The 21,375-nt window shown below is 40.6% G+C and overlaps 1 protein-coding gene and 1 pseudogene across 1 annotated transcript; one reads left to right on the top strand and one right to left on the bottom strand.

The window, feature by feature from the left end:
- Positions 1-9,255: 9,255 nt before the first annotated feature.
- Positions 9,256-11,754, top strand: LOC149390469 (pentatricopeptide repeat-containing protein At1g02150-like). The gene is made up of 2 exons (XM_089621048.1): positions 9,256-9,706; positions 10,350-11,754. Exons 1-2 carry the CDS (start codon positions 9,344-9,346, stop codon positions 11,553-11,555), a joined length of 1,569 nt encoding a protein of 522 aa, XP_089477174.1. The 5' UTR covers positions 9,256-9,343; the 3' UTR covers positions 11,556-11,754.
- Positions 11,755-17,709: 5,955 nt separating this feature from the next.
- LOC149390468 (putative glucan endo-1,3-beta-glucosidase BG4 pseudogene) lies at positions 17,710-19,348 on the bottom strand (annotated as a pseudogene).
- Between the last annotated feature and the right edge of the window lie 2,027 nt (positions 19,349-21,375).

The raw sequence follows: 21,375 nt of genomic DNA, 5'->3' as shown, positions 1-21,375 counted from the left end.
AACCATGGGGGTCGAGATTTTCGGAACCACGGAGGCCTAAGTGATTCGATCATGGGGATCAAGCGATCCAGAACCGCATGGATCATGATTTTTGGAACCGCAGAGGCCGAATTGACTCGATCACATGGATGAGCGATCAAGAACTGCAAGGGCTAAGATTTTCGGAGCCTCTGGAGCCTAAGAGACCGATCACGAGGGTCGAGAGACCCATAACGCAGGGGTTTTTAGAGCCACAATGGGCCTAAGCGATTCGATCACGAGGATCGATCGACCTATAACTGAACTTTTCCCGAGTTTTTCTTCTAATTTGGCATCCTCGGTCCAAGTCACACACACACACACACACACACACACACACACACACACTCACACACACACACACACACACACACACACACACACACACACACACACACACACACACACACACACACACACACACACACACACACACACACACACACACACACACACACACACACACACACACACACACACACACACACACACACACATATATATACATACCTCTTGATCCATAAACAAGCACCTGATTTTAAAAAGATTTTCATAAGTCCCAGTCCTACTCGACCTCACCTTTTTCAATGTACTCTTCGAAACTGAAAATTAATTAAGCATCAAGTAATACCATGACCACACCAATTTATTAAGATTTTGGTTTTTTAAGAAGCATAAGAAAAAAAAATACTAATAAGTTGTCTAAAAAGGCTGTTCAAAGTAGAAATCAATATTCATTTGTGTTTTTTTTTAATCTTTGATAACTATTTACTGAGCCGAATTCACATTGTGACCATTGAGACACAACAATTACACACATAGATTAAACACGTTTTTTTTCTAATCAAACCAATTTGTTTCTTGACAATCCCATTTGATAAATATTATAAAACCATGCAATATCAATCGGTCCAACCCTTACCTGGCCCATCAGCTTGTAGACACAGACATACAAACATGAATCAACCACCAGTTCTGGCCTCGAAATTTGTTGGTAAAAATATGGTCATACTTTATACCGCTAACCATAATTTGTTTTTAAAACTTTAACGGACCCCGGGAGCCAATGTCAAAGTTGGACAAAACTCAACCAAAGCCTCGCGCGTTATGCATGACTAAGAGTGCGATGTGCCTGAGGATTTCAGGAAGCGCGATGCAGCAGATCAGATGCGTAACATGCAAGTGTTACCAAAGGATCTCTAATCCCAGTGAGAGGGCCACACTGAGCTCCACACCTCACGCAAGACCCCAAGCGTGACACACCGTATTCTAAGAGTTCACGCACTTCGTTTCGAAGGTTGTGTATCATGGTAACCAGATCAAGAACAGTATTCAGAGTAACTTCCTATTTGGGAGGAGTCACTAGTTGCCTTTCGTTAGACCTTTGATCTGTGTGACGATTCCCACTAGTAGAGGCCGCAGAAGGGATGTTTGGCCGAGAGCTTAGTCGTTCTCTTAAGTCTTTGCAACGCTCGTTGCGTTGGAGGGTAAAGCGATCCCTAAGATCTTGGTTCGCATCTTTGAGTCATGAGCTTCGTCTAGGACGTCTCACTCTTTGTTTGCCATGGTTTTCCGCAATGTTTTCCTTTTGACCAAGTCGGTCATGGGCCGAACGTCGGGAGTTCCCTTCTTGGGAAGCTGTAGGTGTGTCCCTTGTCTTGGGTAAGAGATCCGAGGGACTGGCTTCATTCACGATGGAGAGTCCCCGTCTTTAGTAAGAGAAGTCTCGATATCCTCCGAATTCTTTAGGCCTTCATAGTCAAGGTAATTTTCATGACCATCCCCAATGAGGTTTTCAGGTTCTCCGTTGGGGATTAGCGGATTGTGCATAGGTCTCTTTGGAGTCAGTCGGTTGTGGTAGCTTGCACTTGTCATTTTTAGTCGGCGGATAACCTCCTCCATCTCTCTGATGCGGTCGTCCCGGCTATCTGGAGATGGAGATGGTGAAAGAGTCGCGCTCTCTTCAGGGAGCAACTCTTTGTCACCGTGCGCTCGGGATCGTAAGAAATATTTTTTTTAGCCCCGACAGTGTTATTGGGGTTGTCAATGCCTTCCAAACGTGCGGGTGGTTGATTGCTCATCTTTTCTCAAGTCTGAGAAATTAGAGTTTTAAGGAAAAAAAAAAAAGAGATGATTAGATGGGATCAAACTATTTGAGTCGGGAAGTCCCCTCCTTCTAGAGCAAAAATACTGTCGCACGAAAAAAGAACAACAATTTAAAGCTTCGAGTGGTTCGACCCACGGGCAGACCAAGTGGTCGCACCCGAGCAAAGTGTGGAAACTTGAAAGTCATGAGTTGTTGTTCCTCTAGCTCAAAGGTGTTCTTCGCTTGTCGCGAAGATCTGAGAATAAGAAGAAGGGAAAATCAAGCTTAGAGGAGCGCAAAGCAAGGTTTTAAATTCTGTTTTCGTTGCCGTTTCGGGCCTCCTAATTTACGAAAAGTTGTTATGCCGACGAAAAACTGAACGAAACAAATGTGGAAAAGAGCAAATGAAATACCATTTTCAAATTTCATTTTCGATAGAAAACTGACGTACCGACGGAAAACCAAACAAAAATTATGTGGCGAAACAAATTAATATATATATATATATATATATATATATATATATATTTGTAAATATAGTCCAAATTTAAAACACTTGAAATCATACATATCTAGCATAAATGTTCCATACTGAATGACATACTACCTAATCGGCTTATTGTACAAACATATAGTTACAATAAAAAAATGAAATGTATCAATAAAAATGGGTTGATTTTCTTGAAGCTCGCAATATTGGCACCACGTGAAATGCTCATTGTACGATTGTTGAAAGTTTTGAACATGCATGTCATAGTCGGCTTGATCGTACCCATAATCATCACTTATTAGTGGACATCTTGGTATACATGCTATAATGTGCTTGACACCGAACTGATCTACGCATACACTAAAGGTACGACACCCACTTCCTTACGGATTAACCTGTGGTTGTGGCACTCATATCGGATTAGGGTAACGGTAAGAAGTACACTTATACGAACCATCACTCTGTGTGTTTGATGTAGTGAATGACATAGTGTCGAACTCTGACATCAAGTGATCGACGCCATAGACACTACCAGAGGACATGTAAGCTCCATATCCTTGTTGAAAGTCACCGCCATAATCACTACCATAAGACATGAAGTGCGTCGATGCTCTCTATGTTCCACCGCCGTAATACGATCTGGTCTCAAAGTCAAAGTAGTCTCCCATCCTGTGAAGCATATAATATATTACTTTCTATATCAAGCATACTTACATTGTTTGAGAACTCCGAAATAAATAAATTTGAATACACTAACCTGTCTGATCTTTGACGCCGTGCCCCGTGATCTGAATTGTGTGGCTTGATAACCTTGGTCCATATTCCACGGATCGTAAAGTTGACCTCCACCACTACCACCACCAACATCTTGACTAGCAGGAGATCCGCCAAAGTCATCACCGCCTCCATCATCGTCACTGTCATTAGGACCACATCCATCCACTGATGATCCATGCAAAGTCTGACCAACGTCTTCACTCAATACGGTGTCCACATCAATTCCTTCCTCCCGAGCCTGTGAGGCAATGCGTGAGTCGGTGTTCTGGTCTTGATCATCGATGTGAAATGGTTAGATCCATTGCACGAGTCCATCATCATCGACATTGTCGCCCATTAACTACAATGATCTTTCGATCATATCCAAAGGATCTTTCCTGTCAGCGACATTGCTTTCAATGTCTCGTAATTACAACTTCATATTGTAGCTACAAAAAATGACTTCCTCCAATCTCTTGTACGTCAGTCGGTTTCATTGCTTACTGTGGACACTGGGAACGTGCTCCAATTTCTCTCGCACGCCGATGAGGAAGCAGTCTAAGACAAGATTCTCATTGGCCACTTTCTCAAAGTGCGGGTTTTGATTCCAAACATGGTCCACCATTCTCCTACAAAAATGATCAAACTCCATAAATATTAAGCTATTAAATATTACTACTATGATTCAAAGATGTAGTTCTTACCGAAAGCCATCGTTCTTCTCGCTATTGTGGTTTTGCTACCGAACATGCCTCTCACGTCGCGGAATGCCAGAAGTTTGTTTCTAATGCCGTCGCATTCATCATTCGGAAATAGCCGTTCAAACACTTCCGTAATCGCTTAAGATGCTCGGGTTGCATGACAATCTCCGAATTATATTGAAACTTTGGATTTAAGTAGTGAGCTACAAGTAAACCAATCAAAGATACCAATTAGAAATTATACAAAGACGTTCGCAATGAATATGTGAAATGAATTTTACCTGCTTGGCATAGCAGATGGGCAAGTTGTCTTGTCCATATCTCAACACAAAGCAGAGTAAATAGGCTCGAACACCTTGCACACACCATCAATATGTAGCCAAAAGTTAGTGTCCAACACTTTTGATTTCACAAATTGCCCAGCTGCAGTTTGACGAAAAGAAGATCGGTCCCACCAATCCGAAGTTAACATCTTCTTCCACCCAGATCAATTGCTCTGCAGACTTTTAAGGCTAAGTAGTTTGTGGTGAACCTTGTCGGACCTGGATGGATTACCCTTGACATTCTTCTCTCATCTTCGAGAAGACTACCCCGCGGTTGTAGATGAACTTCGTCACTTCTCTAAAAATCTTAACAACTTCGGCGACAGTTGCTTGTTTTCCCACGTCCTCGAGCATCAAATCAATACCATGTGTGGCTCACGAAGTCCAATAAAGATGGTAGCACCTAGCGAGTTTCAGACCAGCTTTCTTGTTAGCCGACCCATTATCTGTGACAACTTGAACAACATTATGTTCTCCAACTTCTTTAACCACCGTAGACAGAATCTTATAAATGTATGTAAAGTTCTTTATCTCGTCCAACGCATCAACAAACTTCAAAAATACAGTCTTACCAACCGAATACACCATAACATTTATGATGCTAAAAAACATTGGTCCCGTCCAACCGTCCGACATTATGGTGCATCCATATTTCCATTTGTTGGTCGATGTAGTTCTTCACAGATGCGACCTCGTCTTTTAAGTATGTATTATAAATCTCGTACGGAGTCGGAAGTGGGATACCTGGACCTGTAAAGTTTGAACAACAAGTATAGTTTTTTACTATAACTGCCACGACTTCAGTGATCATATGTTGAAAGTGAGGGGACTTCACTTTGTTTGCTGGAATATTTTCGTGAATGACATAGCTGTTTTAAATTTTAAATTCATCATATCGGGAATAGATTTTTGTCGCCCACTATCTGGCCGAAAATGAGGAGATGGTGGTGCACTCCCTGAACCCCCACCAAGGCCCGATATCCCAGCATCCGGCTGCGTTTCTTGTTGGCTTCTCTAAAGAGCTTGCAATATATCATGTTTGTATTGTTGGTCGGGGTCAAACTCTTCGTGAGTAAGACTCGAAGCGTGCTCGTCAACAGTTTCATCAAGAACATACTTGTTTTTCTTTTTCTAAACAGTCACCGCCACTAACGCTTTCATCTCGTCCTGTACTTCTGTAGGAAAACTCGTACAGTTCTTGACATTTTGTTCAGATCGTCCCCCCTTAAGTGAAATTTCATCCACATGATTTATCCACCCCTCGTTACCTGATGAGCGCATATTTTATGTGTGAATCTGCCCTCATTTTACTTGAATCGAGCTAGTCATTAAGTGTTTTTAACGGTTATTGTGACTTTTTGCAACATATTTAAGGAAAATGGTGTTATTTGAGAGTCTCGGAGTATTTGATGACAAACGGAAGCATTTTTGACAAAAAACGAGTCAAAATGAAGCATAGAAGAATTAGAGGATGAATTCTGGAGCTCCTCGCACCGTGATATTCTTTCGGCTTTCGGTGGAACTCCTCCAGCAGCATTCCCCGCGCCGCGACATCCTCCAGAGAACATCCTCGCGCCGCGACCTTTGTCTTGCGTAGCGCGAGAGAGCTTCGATTTTGGCGTGATTTGTTTCCGTTTTTTAAGATTTTGGGCCGAATCAACTGAATTAAAAGCCCATTTGAGCTCCGAAAATCACTATAGTTCCTATATAAACAACTCTTGTAACCTAGAAACACACTTTTGTTTTTTATTTTTAATTTCCTTATTGCTTTTACATTGTTTTTGAGAGCTTTGCTAAGAGAGAGAGCGTACTTCGTTGGAATCAACAACTCCGGCGTCGCACTTGAACTCACAACCATTATTTCTCCTTCTGCCTCTACTTTTATGTTATTGCTATCTCTTAAATATTGTTGAACATCGTTTAAATTTCAATGTGAATTTGTTTTTGCTTCCCATGCTCATCTTATTGCTTTTGATTATTTTGCTTTGCGTTTTGATTATCATGGGTTCCTTTAGCGACTAGATTCTTATGGGGTTACGATGTAGCTAGGGTTGACAATGGGATGGGGGTTTTGTTCGATTAGATTATGCTTGTTTGCTCTATCTATTAAATTGCTTGTCATGAATCATGTTTAATACTTTCTAGTTCTTGATCACCATTAGAACTGTTATATAGGATTGTTTATTACTCGAGAGAGAATTGATAATCGTGCGTCTATTCATGGCTTCATAGTTGTTCCTAAGTTAAAAAAATCTAGGCAATTTATGTAATCGTTTGAACTCTTGTTTCATTGCGTGTGATTGTTTTAATAGGATTAAAAGCCAAGAGGTTAATAATCCATCAATTGCATAGGTCTGCTAGATCACTCGAGAGAGGCTAGTGAATATTTTCGACAAAGTGAGATTAGCGTTTATAGGAGTAGATTTGTTGTTCGAACCCGAAACCCCCCGACCTAGTTAGCTCCGTTGAAGTCGTGACCCCTACCTTCTCTTCTTGCAAAACTCGTATTTAATTCTCTGCTTTAGTTTTATTATTACTCTTGTTACAAACATCTTCTTAATTTTACTTGGAGTTAATTAGCATCAAGTTTTAGGAAATCATTGTTTCTCTTGTCTCTATGGGTACAATACTCGAATTTACATTCTATATTACTTGACTGACACACGTACGCTTGCGTGCGCGGGTTATTTCGCAAAATTACCTGCCCACAATAATTTCACGTTAAGTGGTTCGGATTTGTTGCAGCTGGTGTACAATGCTTATGAACTCCTTCGTCGCTCGTATTTTGATATACCTACATATTGCATTCAAAATTTCAATCGATTTCATTTCAATATTACAAACTTTCAATCAATTTAATTTCAATTACTTTCAATTCCAACAATTTCATTTCAATATTTCAAACAATTTCATTTCAACATTTCAATAAATTTCATTTCTGACAATTTCATTTCAATTCAAAATATAACAATATCATTTCAAACTCTAACAATGTCATTTCTAGCATCAATGACAGTTTCATTTCAATTCAAAACGTTACATTCAATCTCTTACAATTTCATTTCTAGCATAAACGACAATTTCATTTCAATTCAAAATATAACAATTTCGTTTACGTATATGTTATTTAAAGACACTAGCTTACTTAAAAATACATAAATTAATTGTTGAAGATCTGATTTTTGAGTCGTCGGAAAAAATAGTGGGTTCCCGGAAAAAATGTGGTTCTCCGGAACTCGTCAAAAAAATCTGAAAATATATGTTATAGATCATCACAATACAAACATTAATGAAGTTGATTATATGAAAAAATAATCAAATTTCAATGTAAAATCAAGAAATTAAAATCTTGGTTTGGGTTAACACCTAAAAACGAAATCTGGAAATTAGTTCGCCGATTCTCGTCAATATTTTGCCGAAATTTCACTCAGCTTTATGGAAACGAAAGGAAAGGGCCCAATTTTTGCCGATTGTCACCGGATTCGTCTTCTTCCTCGTCGCCGGACTGTAACGCAATAAATCACCCAAATTTTTTATTTTTGCCCGAATGTCGTCGATTCTCCTCGATTATATCAGCGTTTTGCTCTTTTAAATGAACAAAAATAGTTGATAATTTTTGGTGCGAAAGACATGTCGTTTCTCCGATAATCGGATGATAAAACATGAAAAACAACTACTGTAAGTTCGTCGGCCGTTTTACGACGAAAACAACAACATCGGAGAAAATCAAAGATTTTCGGCGACATTTAAATCACTGTCGCAAAGGCAGTGCCTTTGGCGCGCACTCCAACGCTTAACATTAGTATGATTGCTATGTGAGGTAGGGGGCCATTATTCATTAGTTGAATATTTTTAGAAAGGTGTGCTGACAGAGTAAACGAGGGGGGGGGGGGGGGAGGGTCCTCGGTAGCGTTTCCGAACTTTGGAATCGAGTGATCTTGAGAGAGAATGTATGTGTTCACCAAAGAAAAAGTGTGTACCTGACCCTATCTGTGGAGGGGTATTCATAGTGGATGTGGAGGCTAAGGACGGCCTTTGAACGCATGGCATGAAGCGCGCGGGCATGATGCGCCACTTGACTGACACGACGCGCCACTTAACAAGCGCGGTGCACCGGATGTTGTGCGCATGCCAAATTTTTTGAAGCAAGCACACGCGAGGAGACCGTTGGTGCCTAGTTGCGGCGCGCCAAGCACTTCGCGTGCCGCATACCTCACTGCGCAGTACGCGGGTGAGCATTGCTTTGTGGATGATCAAGATGGGCCTCTTTTGAGTGAGCCTTAGCCTGTATGGACTTTTGATGGGCTTTTTAGTGACCCAGTCTGTTGGACCTTAGAATTCATAATTCAATGCAATAAGTCACATAGAATTAAATGTTTTCAGGTTTTCTGAGAACGACCGACAACACGTAAATATTGCGAAATATCGTGAAAATATATGTAGAGTGTAATGTTACAATTCTAAATATTTTGTAGCGTAAGCATCTTTAATATTAACATAACTTTCTTACCGGAGATGTTGGCGATGGAGGTTGCACAAAATGATTACGATGGAGGTCACTGAAAATGTTGACGGTAAAAGTCGTCGGAGATGGCGAGCGACGGTGACGTTGGAGCTGGGGAGGTGGGTTGCGTTTTTTTTTTAATCAGGTTTTTTAAAACAAATTATTTATCTTATTGAATAAAAAAGTATTTGTATGATATTATAAGTTTCATTTAAAGAGGAGATTATGACTTAAATTTTGGTAAGAATGGATCATTCATTAAAAAAAAACACTCACCCTCTCACTCTCTCTGTTTACCGGGGGTTAACTTAATTTGCTCGTTAAGGGCAGGGATAAAAAGGTAAATTAATATGATTTTATCAACATCAGACAGGCACCCAAGCTTAAACCCTTTTCGTTCAATTGGGTGTTTGTGTTTCATAGTCGAACTTCTTCTCTTCATTCGCACACACACAAACGAAGAAAATGATTCTACAGAGTTCTCTGAAGAACCCGAACGCGTCTCTGTCCTCAGCGCTCTCATACTCTCGGCCATTCCAACCCGTAGCACAGAGTTTTAGGCCACAGAGCTGCGAGAGAAAGAGGTTCGTCAGAGTGAGATGTTCAGTGTCGAAAGTCAAGAGCCACGGCGCGGTGGACTACGAGCGCCGTCCGACGACGAATTGGAGCGTGATATTCAAGAAGTTGTCGATGATGAAGAACCCTGAAATGGGCTCTCAGTCTGTGCTCGAACAGTGTGATAGAGAAGGCAAACAGCTCCGGAAATGGGAGCTCTGCAGGGTTGTCAAAGAGCTCAGAAAGTACAATAAATATGCTCGTGCTCTTGAGGTACGTTTACACATGGAATAAAATAAGGTTCTTGCGTATTTTGTGTGTTCTTCATATATGGGTTTTGGTTGAAATGGTGGGCTTTGGATAACGTTTTAGGGGTTTTCTCAGTGTTGGCAGGAAAAGAAGGGATTTTTCTGTGATATTTTTTGGGGACTTTTTTCTGTAGCATTAGTCGAGAAGTGTTAGAGCTTAGACAAGCTGATCTTATTCCGTGAATTTTCTTGATAGGTGTGCTGCTTTTTATTTTCTTTCTTTTTTAAAACTGGTGTGTTAAGGAATTGAACATTCAAATTGTTTTGCTCCATATAATTATTTAGGAGGAGAGTCTTCTCCTACTCGCAGATGACTTGAAACATTCAATTTTTTTTCTGTTGTTGCGTGAATATTGAGAAGTCGTTTATAACCTCATCAATAACTAGAATTGCTACTTGAGGTTTGTGAGTGAGAGATGCAAGTTAACATTAACATTTTCATTTTGTAGTATAGGCTTGAGTGAGCTTGAACGCCATCTCTTAATAGACTAATGTTCTTGCGAATCTCCATGATCATGTATTAGTGCATCGTGATTGCACAAAAATGATTGTGTATCTCCACTCTCATCGGCCTCAACTTCTAACATTTTGTCCGTTTCTGTTTGCAGGTGTATGAATGGATGGGAAGCAGAGGAGAGAGGTTCAAAATGTCCTCGAGCGACGCTGCGATTCACCTTGATCTGATAGGCAAGGTTCGCGGGATCTCCGGGGCCGAAAATTTCTTTCTCGGCCTCTCGGAATCCACCAAGGACCGGAGGGTATACGGCTCTCTCCTTCACGCTTACGTACGTTCCAAAAGGAAAGAAAAGGCGGAATCGTTGCTCGATCAGATGAGAGCCAAGGGTTTCGCCACAGACACTCTTCCTTTCAACGTGATGATGACCCTTTACATGAACCTCAAGGAGTTCGAGAAAGCCGAGGCGATGGTCGTGGAAATGACTGAGAAAAAAATCCCGCTCGACGTCTACACTTATAATATCTGGTTGGCCTGCCGTGGAGCTCAAGGCACGGCACAAGGGATGGAAGAAGTGTTTGAGAAGATGAGATCGGACGAGACGATCAATCCCAACTGGTCGACGTACAGCACGTTGGCTGCGCTGTACATCAAGATGAGGAATTTTGGGAAGGCCGAGGAGTATCTGAGGATGGTCGAGAGCAAAATCACCGGCCGGGACCGGATTCCGTATCACTACCTCCTGAGCTGTTACGGAAGCATCGGCAACAAAGAGGAGATTCTCCGCGTGTGGAACATTTACAAGGCAGTTTTTCCGACAATTCCGAATACGGGTTACCACGCGATCATCTCTTCTTTGCTGAGGATAGGCGACATCGAAGCGGCTGACGAGATGTACGAGCAATGGTTGCCGTTCAAAGCCTCGTACGACTCCAGAATCGCAAACTTGTTTATGAACCACCACGTGAAGAACGGGAATCTCGAGAAAGCCATAAAGTACGCCGAGCACATCGTTGAGGTCGGTGGGAAGCCTAATGCGGGGACGTGGGAGGCACTCGCTGTGGGACACCTGGCAGTGAGGAAACTCTCTGAGGCTCTGTTTTATTGGAAAGAGTCTTTCGCGGCCGCGGGCCCCGGGAACTGGAGGCCATGGCCTTCCAACGTCTCGGCCTTCCTCGATCTGTGTGACCAAGAAGCGGATCTCGAGAGCAAGGATGTTTTGATGGGAATGTTGAAGGAGGCCGGGCTTTTGAGTAATGAAAGGTATGTCTCCCAGATCGGATTTCCCCACAAAGACATCGATGCCACTGAAGAGAACACAGAGAGTGAATCTGCTTTCCTTCTCATCAACGAGTTGTAGGATATGAATAACCTGCGGGTATAATTTTCATTTAAAGCCAGAGCTCTAAAGACAGAACGGCCTTTTTAAACGCATAGTCGCATTTTTTTTTGTTATTTTGTATGTTTTTGCTTACATGTTGTGGTAATTATGAATAACTTTTTTTGTTGAAAATATATATTTCATTATTGATATCTTAAATAAGCTTTTCGTTCGTTTATTTCCTGTCGAGCTGTGGACATTGCTAATTGCTATAAGGAATGATACGATTTTAAGCTTTCTAAATAAATGAGTAAATTCTTAGCTGGGTCGAAAACGGTAACACAAATAAATAATGGATCACAATGATACGGTCGCGATTATACAGCTGAATTCTAATCAATACGATCATTGAATGGTGAAAATAATCGAGACTACATGATTAAATAATGGACTAAAAACAACACGATAACGATAATACCACTAAACTATAAGACACATCGATCCATATATTAGCCGTAAAGGTAAAGGCTTTCATTTAAAAATTATGCAATGATTAGATTCGAACGAAATCTAATATTGTGATTATTAGTCTAGTATATATTCATCATTATTCTATTGTATTTTTCCATTCTCATGTTATTATTCAGACTTTTTTTTTTTTAATCTCTAAAGTTTCATGGTATCAGAACCATCTCCTTCACTCATGATTTTGTTGATCGATTGAAGAGAGTTAACATATCAACTACGCTTCTCGTGGATTGAACTCTGCGGTGAGTTCGCTGGGGTTAAGAGGGGTTCGCGGATCGGCGAGTCGAGCTACGTTTTTTCGATTTGTGGATGTCGTAATTTCTTGGATAATTGTTCTGTCCATCGATTTGGTGTTGTTTGGATGCGTTGCTGATTGCAATTTTGGATTTCGATTTGGGGTTTCTCTTGGTTTGTTTAGATTACTTTTTTTGGAGTACTTGGATTGGTGTTTTCGATATGATGTGTCGTAGAGATGATTCCATTCAGGCGATTGGTGTTCAATTGGATGTAAAAAATTACTCATATTGGAGTTATGTTATGAGGAATTTTCTATGTTGAAAATCTATGTTGAGTTACGTAACCGGTGTGCGGCCTAAGCCCTCTGATGAGAAGGCAACTGATTTTGCGACTACGATTGACGTTTGGGAGGCTAATAATGCGAAGATTATCACGTGGATTAACAATTCTGTTAGCCACTCAATCGGTGCTCAGTTGGCGAAGTACGAGACTGCGAAGGAGGTCTGGGAACATTTGGAGAGACTCTATGCTCAGTCTAACTTTGTCAAGCAGTATCAGTTGGAGATGGATATTCGGGCGCTTCGGCAGAGCGGTATGAGTATGTAGGAGTTCTATTCTACCATGTCCTTGTTGTGGGATCAGTTTGGCATTGACTGGGTCAGCTGAGTTGAGGGCATGAAGGCTTACATCTCTCAACGCAAAGAGCATCGATTAGTTCAGTATTTATGACGTTTCACGACGACTTTGAGGGATTGCGTGGTGCGATTCTTCACCGCAGTCCTTTTTCTTTCGTTGATTTTGTGGTCAACGAGCTGCTGGCCGAAGATGTTCCTCTCAAGTCTAAGATTGACAAGGAGACTCCACCACCCGCAGCCCTGCTGTCCTTACTGTCCCGTATCGGCCGTCCAGTGGTAGTGCGCCCAAGCCATCGATGATATTCCCTCTTGATAAGTGTGTTTTTTTGTAAGGAGAAAGGGCATTGGAAGGTTCAATGTCCAATCTTGTTGAGCAGAGGCAAAGCACAAGAATATAACAACGACCACCTCAACAACAATGCCCACCCCAGTCTCAGTACTGCCTGACGGCTCCGTGGACACCTCGTCCACCTCAGTTCACCTACGATGTTTTTTTTCCTATTTGTGGATCCATACATATTTGAGTTGTTCCAACAATTCCTTGTCTCATAGCCTCATGCTATGTCAGCATCTTCGTCAAAATTTTTGTCCTCCTCGCCAGCCCCAAATATACCATCCTCCTGGTGGATACTTGAATCGGGTGCCTCCCACCATATCTCTCATCACTTCCATATTTTGTGTCATTGTCTTGTCGTTCATCTCTTCCCATTATGACCGCCGATCACACCCCAATGCCATTGGAGGGTGTTGGTTCTGTTGTTACATCTCATATTTCTCTTCTTTATGTCTACTATATCCCTAGTCTTGCTATAAATCTTGTGTATGTCAATCAATTCTGTGAATCTTGTTTCTTAGTCTCTTTTTCTTCTTCCACTTGTTATGCTCAGGATCACGGTCTCAGACGATGATTGGGACAAGCCGTAGGCAGGGGAGACTCTATGTCTTGAATGAACTCAAAGTATCGGATGTGGCTGCCTCAAGTATGGATTTATCTTCTTTTCGTTTGAGTCATTTGTCGACTGATTATTATTTGTGGCATTCTAGTTTGGGTCATGTTTCAGCATCTCGTTTGTATTTTTTTTTTCTACGGGAGCTTTAGGACATTTGAACTCCCATGATATTTCTAATAGTAGTGGTTCCAAACCAAAAAAGTGTTTCGTCATCTCTTGCTCCCTTTGATATTGTGCATTCTTATGTGTGGTGACATTCTCTCATGTCTACTAAGGGTGGTTCTAGATATTACGTTTCATTTATTGATGATTTCACTCGTTACACTTAGGTTTATCTAATGAAGCGTATAGATATGATTTTTTTTGGGCATTTATCGTGATTTTAGAGATCTTGTAAAAACACAACACTCTGCTGTCAGTAAATGTTTTCGTTGTGATTTAGAGGTTAAGTATACTTTTGACGATTTTTGTCAGTTTCTTGCTTCTAATAGGTCCATTCAGCAAACCTCATGCACCGACATGCCTCAACAAAACGGTGTCGCTGAAAGAAAACAACATCATCTTGTTAAGACCACTCACTCATTCCTATTGTCCGCCGAGGTTCCCAGTTTTTTTTTTGTTGGGTTGGGGGGGGGGGGGGGGGGAGCTATCCATATCGCTGCGTATGTCATAAACAGAATCCCAGAATCTCAACATCTCACAACTCAAGTTTTCCTCCTTTGAATTGTTGGGAAAAATGTCAATGATTATGCCCCTTTGCGTGTTGGTTCCACTTGTTTTGTGCTTTGACCTCATGTCGAGCGCGATAAATTATCTCATAAGTCTGTTTTTTGTGTCTTTTTGGGTTATGGTATTGGTCAAAAGGGATATCGTTGTTTTGATCCGGTTAGTAAAAAATTGTATGTCTCTTGTCATGTTGTATTTTTAGAGCATATTTCTCTCTTCTATGCTCCTGCTAGTTCTCATCACATGACCCAGGATGAACTTATTCGTATTGATCCTTTTGATATTGATACCAATGACTGATACTTTGGTTCCCAAGACACACACACACCTCCGACCTCCCTTACTCCGATTGCTCGACCATCGCTAAAGATTGCGAATCATCCTTCTCTGCGTCAGTCCACTTGTCCTTGCATGTCCACTAAACTTCCCGACTTTGCTTATTCTTCATACTCTACCTCTTTTATTTCCTTTCTCGTGTCTCTTCACTCTTTGTCTGAGCCTTTGTCCTACAGATGGTTGTTGTTGACCTCATTTGGTAGACTGCTATGGCTGATGAACTTACTGCTCTACATTAGACTCACACTTGAGACTTCGTACCATTGTCATCAAGGAAGCGAGCCATTGACTCTCATTGGGTCTATAAGATCGAGACCAAATCTGATGGGTCTGTGGAGCGGTACAAGGCTCGTCTTGTTACTAAAGGCTATTCACAAGATTAGGTATGGATTATGAAGAGACTTTTACTCCATTTGCAAAGATGATGACCATCCGCACTATAATCGTCATGGCTTCCATTCATCGGTGGAAGATATCTCAGATGGATGTGAAGAATGCTTTCTTGTATGGTGATCTTCACGAGGAAGTCTACATGACATCTCCTCCAAGTGTTGTGCATCAGCCCGGTCATGTGTGCAAGCTGCGCAAAGCTCTCTATGGTCTAACACAAACTCCTCGAGCTTGATTTGAGAAGTTATCCACCGTGATCTCCTCCTTTGGCTTTCTTCCTAGTCAGCATGATTCCACCTTGTTTGTCAAGCGTACAAGTACACGTCGTATCCTTCTGTCCTTGTATGTTGATGATATGATTATTACCGGCGATGATTATTATGTGATTGAATCATTGAAGTCTGACTTGGCTCGGTGCTTTGCTATGAAAGATCTAGGTATAGAAGTGGTTTTCTCTCCGAAGATCTACCTTCTATCTCAGTCAAAGTATATATCAGATATTTTTTAGCGCACTCGTCGCACTGACAGCAAGACTGTTACACTCCACTTGAAACTAATGCTCGCTGCTCTCCATCTAACGGGTCTCCTCTGCCCAATCCTAGTCTATACCGCACGGTGATAGAGAGCTTGCTTTATCTCACGGTTACTCATCCTGACATTGTGCATGTTGTTCGTGTCAGTCAGATTGTCACTGTTCCTACCATAGTTCATTGGGCTTATGTTCTTTGCATTCTCAGGTATCTCCGTGGTACTCAGTTTCAGAGTCTATTGTTTCCTTCCTCGTCTTAGTTAGAGTTGTGCACCTATTCTAATGTCGATTGGGCTGGCGATCCTATGGATCACAAGTCTACCACTGGATTCTGTATTTTCCTTGGAGGTTCACTCATCTCGTGGAAGATCAAGAAGCAGGATATCATTTCTTGCTCTTCCACCAAAGCTGAGTATCGCGGTATGGTCACGACTACATCTGAGACTGTTTAGTTATGTTGGTTACTTGCTGATCGAGTGTCACTCTTCATCATGCTACGCCACTGTACTGTGATAATCAGAGTATCATCAAGATTACTTATAACTTGGTCTTTCATGAGCGCACAAAGCATATTGAGATTGACTGTCATGTCACTCGTCATCATTTAAAGCTTGGTACGATCGCATTGCCCTATGTTCCCTCTTTTTTTTCAGATTGATAATTTGTTCACGAAGACTCACTCCATTTCGCGCTTCCCCTTCTTAGCTGACAAACTCTCAATGCTTATTGTTGTAGCATCGTGAGTTTGAGGGGAGATATTAGCATAGTATATAAATGTCATTATTCTATTTATGTAGGGTTATTTTAGTTTTTTCTTTATTTAGTTGTATTAGGATTATATACCCAAACTATTGTATTTTCCCATTCTTACGTTATTATTTTATTATTCAGACTCTCTCTTTTTCTCTAAATCCCTAAGTTTCAGTGATAGGATGTATAATGAGGGATTGGGGAAGTGAGAGGTGTGGCAATGGGTCGTCATGCGCTGATGAAATGTAGGGTGACAACTAAATTATGGAAAGTGGCAGATTTGGATCCTTTTAAAGGCCGGGAGGGTGTGGTGGATTGGGCTAGTTTTCTCGGAGATAATGGAAGAGCAAAAATAAAAGGAGGATCTTGATACTCTTCTGGTTTTTCCTCTGACATACTTTGAATTTGCATTCAAGGGAGGCAACATTCTCGAGTATCGATGCTCAAGTGGTCTTTTAGCTTCATCTTCAATTTATGTTTTGTGAATCACAGGACAGCCACAACGATTCCCGGTCATTTGGTACCATTATAATTAGGATTTCTCTGGCATTTTCTACGAAAAGGTTATTTGAATTATAATGAAATTAGTGGCGCATTTTATTCTTGATTAATATCCGGTAAATGTTAAGATTGTGTTCGCCAATCGGGGACATTCACGAAACGATCAATATCGTGCAGCCAGCAAAATCATGTGTTGAAAAATGAAAATGATTTGGCATGTAAGCTTAAGAAATTAATTTATGCTCAAGTTATGCGTCTAGATATGCGTTGGGCAGAAACAACTTAGAGATAGCCCATTGGAAAGTAGCTAAATTAGTCTTGCGGCAGTTAGAGAGAATCAAGATCGCTACAGGTTTGAAAAAAAATTTGAACTCTAATATAGCAAACTGAAACAAAAATAAGACATAAGTACACTCATGCACTCATATCTGATGAATGAGAATTCGTCACATTTTATTTCATTTATTTTACTGTTCATAGAAGAAAACAAACACCCAATCCTAAATCATGAAACAGTTGATAATTAAATATAAAAAAAACACAATAAATCATCAAGACTAATAGTAGTAACAAAAAAAAAAAAAGGCAAGCTAGACTATCTCTAGACGTGACTAGTTGAAGACCGGATAAACGGGAGTCATATCGGGATAAAAGAGGCCGAAGTTCTGTTCGACGCCGGGGGGCTTGAGATTCTCGTTGAAGGTGGCGAAGAGGTAGCCCTCGATGAAGGCGCCGGGCCTCTTGGGAGTGCCGATCTGGGACTCCATGCGGGCCACAAAGTTCTTGTTGTAAATGGAGGCGAGTGTAGGGGTGGTGTACTCCCCATTGCCGGCGGAAGGCCAGCCCGTCTCCGACACCACGATGTCGACGTCGGCCACGCCTTCCCTCTCCATGGCCCACACAAACGAGTCCACCATCGCGTCGAACAAGTTGCCGTAGCTCAAGGGGCCGTCCTGCACCACCGCCCCCGTCGCCGTGAACAGCGCGTAGTCCAGCCGCACCTTCACTGGGTTCTTCGCGTATGCAAAGTACGGGTACACGTTGATCATCAGCGGCGACCCCGCCGACGACAAGAACCTGTGCACATAACCAATACATTATTTTAGGGGCTAATTTGAAAATAAAAATCTAAAGGGAATTAAATGTTTTGTATAAAAAAAAAATTAACATTTGAGAGGAGGCTCTAAGCTTACTTCCCTCCTTCCCTGACTCCATCGTCGATTGTACTTTTTTATATTAAGAAACAAAAATATGGATAAAAAGATCTGTATTCAGCATTCGTCACAAATGTATATTTGCTACATGAAATTATATTATAATACGAGATTAATTGATTAGCAAAATTGTAAAAGTTTTAACATTTTTTCAGCAAATTCTGTCGTAAAATATATTAGAAAATAAAAATCTAGAGAGGGTTAATATGAAATTTTCTATACAAAAATAATGAAAAACAATAAATTAAAAATAAATTAAAAAAAAAAAACATTTGAGGGGGCTCTCAAGAAACAAAAATACTGATTAAAGATTTGTATTTATTATTCGTCACAAATGTTAATTTGCTACGTAATAATAAATTATAATGAAATACTCTTAATTGCGTCAGTTTCGCGTCGTCCCTTACAAACAATATATGATATTTCAGTTAGTATTAATTTGGCTCCGAATAAATTATTGTGGTTGATAGTGTAGTTATGACCTGATAACGCCTCTCATCTCCTCAGCGGCTTGAGCGGAGAACTGGGCGGTGGAAGGAGAGTCAGACGAGGACAAGGCCGAAGCAGGGACGACGGTGGTGGCTTTCACGCCGGTCCACCGTTTCGAATTGAGCACGGACTGAACCCAGTGCAAGACCGGGACCACGAACTTGCCCAGCGTCCCCGGAATGACCTCGTTGCCCACTGTCACGTAGCTGAACACCACGTCGTTGATGTACGGCTCCATGTGGGTGGCGATCCACGTGGCCACGGTGGTGCTCGGGTCCGCCGCCATGAGTTGGAGGTCCTCGTTTCGGATTCCCAGGGAGACTTCGATCCCGCTTCCTCTCAGAGCCTCCAGAACCTCTGGGGCTGGCTCCAACAGCCTAATCTTCGCCACCTTGTTGCGCTTCAACAGCTCGATCACCTCCCTCGCCGGAGGAAGGTTGTTGCCTTGGGTTCCATAGTTAACGCCAACGAAGTTCAGCGACGACTCGGCGGCTGCCAGGAGTGTCGCGAGGAGGAATAGGAGAAACAAACCTCTGTACTTTTCCATTACTAATTAAATTGCTTCGCTCTTGTATACTGTTTCTTTTAGTTTCTGCTTTTTATAGGCCATGCATGTTGCGACCGAAGATGTAGTCAACGGATTGTTTATGCATGAATCCCAATATTTATGGTATGTAGATTCGTTGTCCTATTATTACTTGCATTCGGATAACTGTGCGGGAAACCAACCTTACTTTTCTTATTTCCATTTTTGTTGTAATTAAGCGGATATATTTCATTATATATTCTCAGTGTATATCTTTATCCAGGATATTTATCTTTTCTTATATTTCGCATCCCCGTTAATTATGGCTTGTGGTATCAAAATCACCGCTTACCTTTTATTTTATTATCTATTTACCTTTCCTTTTCTTTCTGAGACAAAACCACTTACCCTTTCTTATTTTACTTAATTGCTCTGATGATAGTATCCTTTAACAACATTTCTAACTGTTTGTGGCTTAGTCAGTCATTTGAATTCGTTTAATTTAATAATGAAGATAATGATAATTGTATCCTTTATCTTGACATTAATTGAATTTTTACATCATTATTTATATTTAATATTACATCATTATTTATATTTAATATTCAATATCAACCAAGCTTTTGAATGGGCAATTTTAAACTTCCTAAAATGAATAATGTTAACAAGTATTAAGGATCTGATAACAATATCCAACAACTTAAGAAATCCTGTGGTTTTATAAAAGTGTTATTCTAATATGTTACCCCGTAAATTTGAGCATATACTGATCAGCATTGACTCGGTATATGCCGAGGAAGACGTATGCCATGAGGCCGGTATGAGTTTAAATGACTCGAGGATCATTAATAGAGGAACATATGGCTCGTAATTAAAATAAGAGTCAAAGCCTCCCGAACAGAGGCGGCTCAATGAATTTGGGGGCCTTGGGCGATAGGTAAAAATAGGCCTTTTAATAATTTTGGTTCCTATTTCTATTTTATTTGAAATCTTCATGATTTTCAAAGCTTTCTAACTATATTATATTTTAACATTTATATCCCAATATATATTTCCTATTTGAGATATTTAAGGCTAATTAGTTTATTATTGCTAAGAATTGAAAAAATGAATCAATGACTTATAAAATAAAATAACAAAACAAATTTAAAAAAAATGAAGAAAGATAACATATGAAAATAGTTTGTTCATGATGCATATGTACTAACTTTTTTTTTTCTATGAATTATGTTGACAGTTTTTTATTTTTTGAATTATCATCAATTTTTTTGTGGACTTTCTATAAATCAATTGAATTAAGTGAGTATAACCGTATAAATAAGGGATCAAAATACAGTTTCAACTTTCAATAATAATAAATAAATAAACGTTATGATAGCATATTGGATCAAAATGCTATTTTGTGTCTTGAAATTTGGGTTGGACTTTATTGGCCAAGACTACACAAACCAAACAAATGCTATGGGCTTTGTTAGTTGGAAACATCACAGCCCATTTAATTTAACTACATAAAAAATAAAAATAAAAAGCTATCTGAGATGGGGCCTTTTTCTGGAAGGGGGACCTTGCCCCCCCCCCCCCCCTTTGGGCCGGGCCTGCTCCCGAATAAAAATTGGGAGATAAGAAAAGTTGGCAAGTCGTAGACTAGTCAAAATAAGAGCGTAGAAACATCATAAAAACAAGAATAAATCACATTTTTGCCTCCTGGACTCGTACATCGGTTACATTTCATCCCATGTACTCGGAAATATTGCAGAACTCAACTCAGAACTTAGACACGTGTTACAACTAGCCACTTCCGTCAGTACTTGGACGTTAAGTCACTAGTACAAAAAAAGACTTTTGGGTGTGAATTTTTTCGCAAGCAAAAGTCCTTTTTCGCACCCAAAAACACCTTTAGGTGCGACTTTTTCGCACCGGAAAGTCCGCACCTAAAGGTCTTGGGTGCGAAAAGTCGTCACATGTTTAAGACGTGTACTGTTCTGAAAGGGTATAATCGTATTTTTGCATATAATGAATACTTTTAATGTTTAAATATTACAATTGTT

This window comes from Urtica dioica, chromosome 7 (assembly GCF_054948205.1).
Source record: "Urtica dioica subsp. dioica isolate 48M chromosome 7, U.dioica_male_clone48M_v1_H2, whole genome shotgun sequence".
In the NCBI taxonomy this organism is placed as follows: Eukaryota; Viridiplantae; Streptophyta; class Magnoliopsida; order Rosales; family Urticaceae; genus Urtica; species Urtica dioica.
The sequence above is the reverse complement of the archived record's forward strand: the minus strand, read 5'-3'. Positions and strand labels throughout refer to the sequence as shown.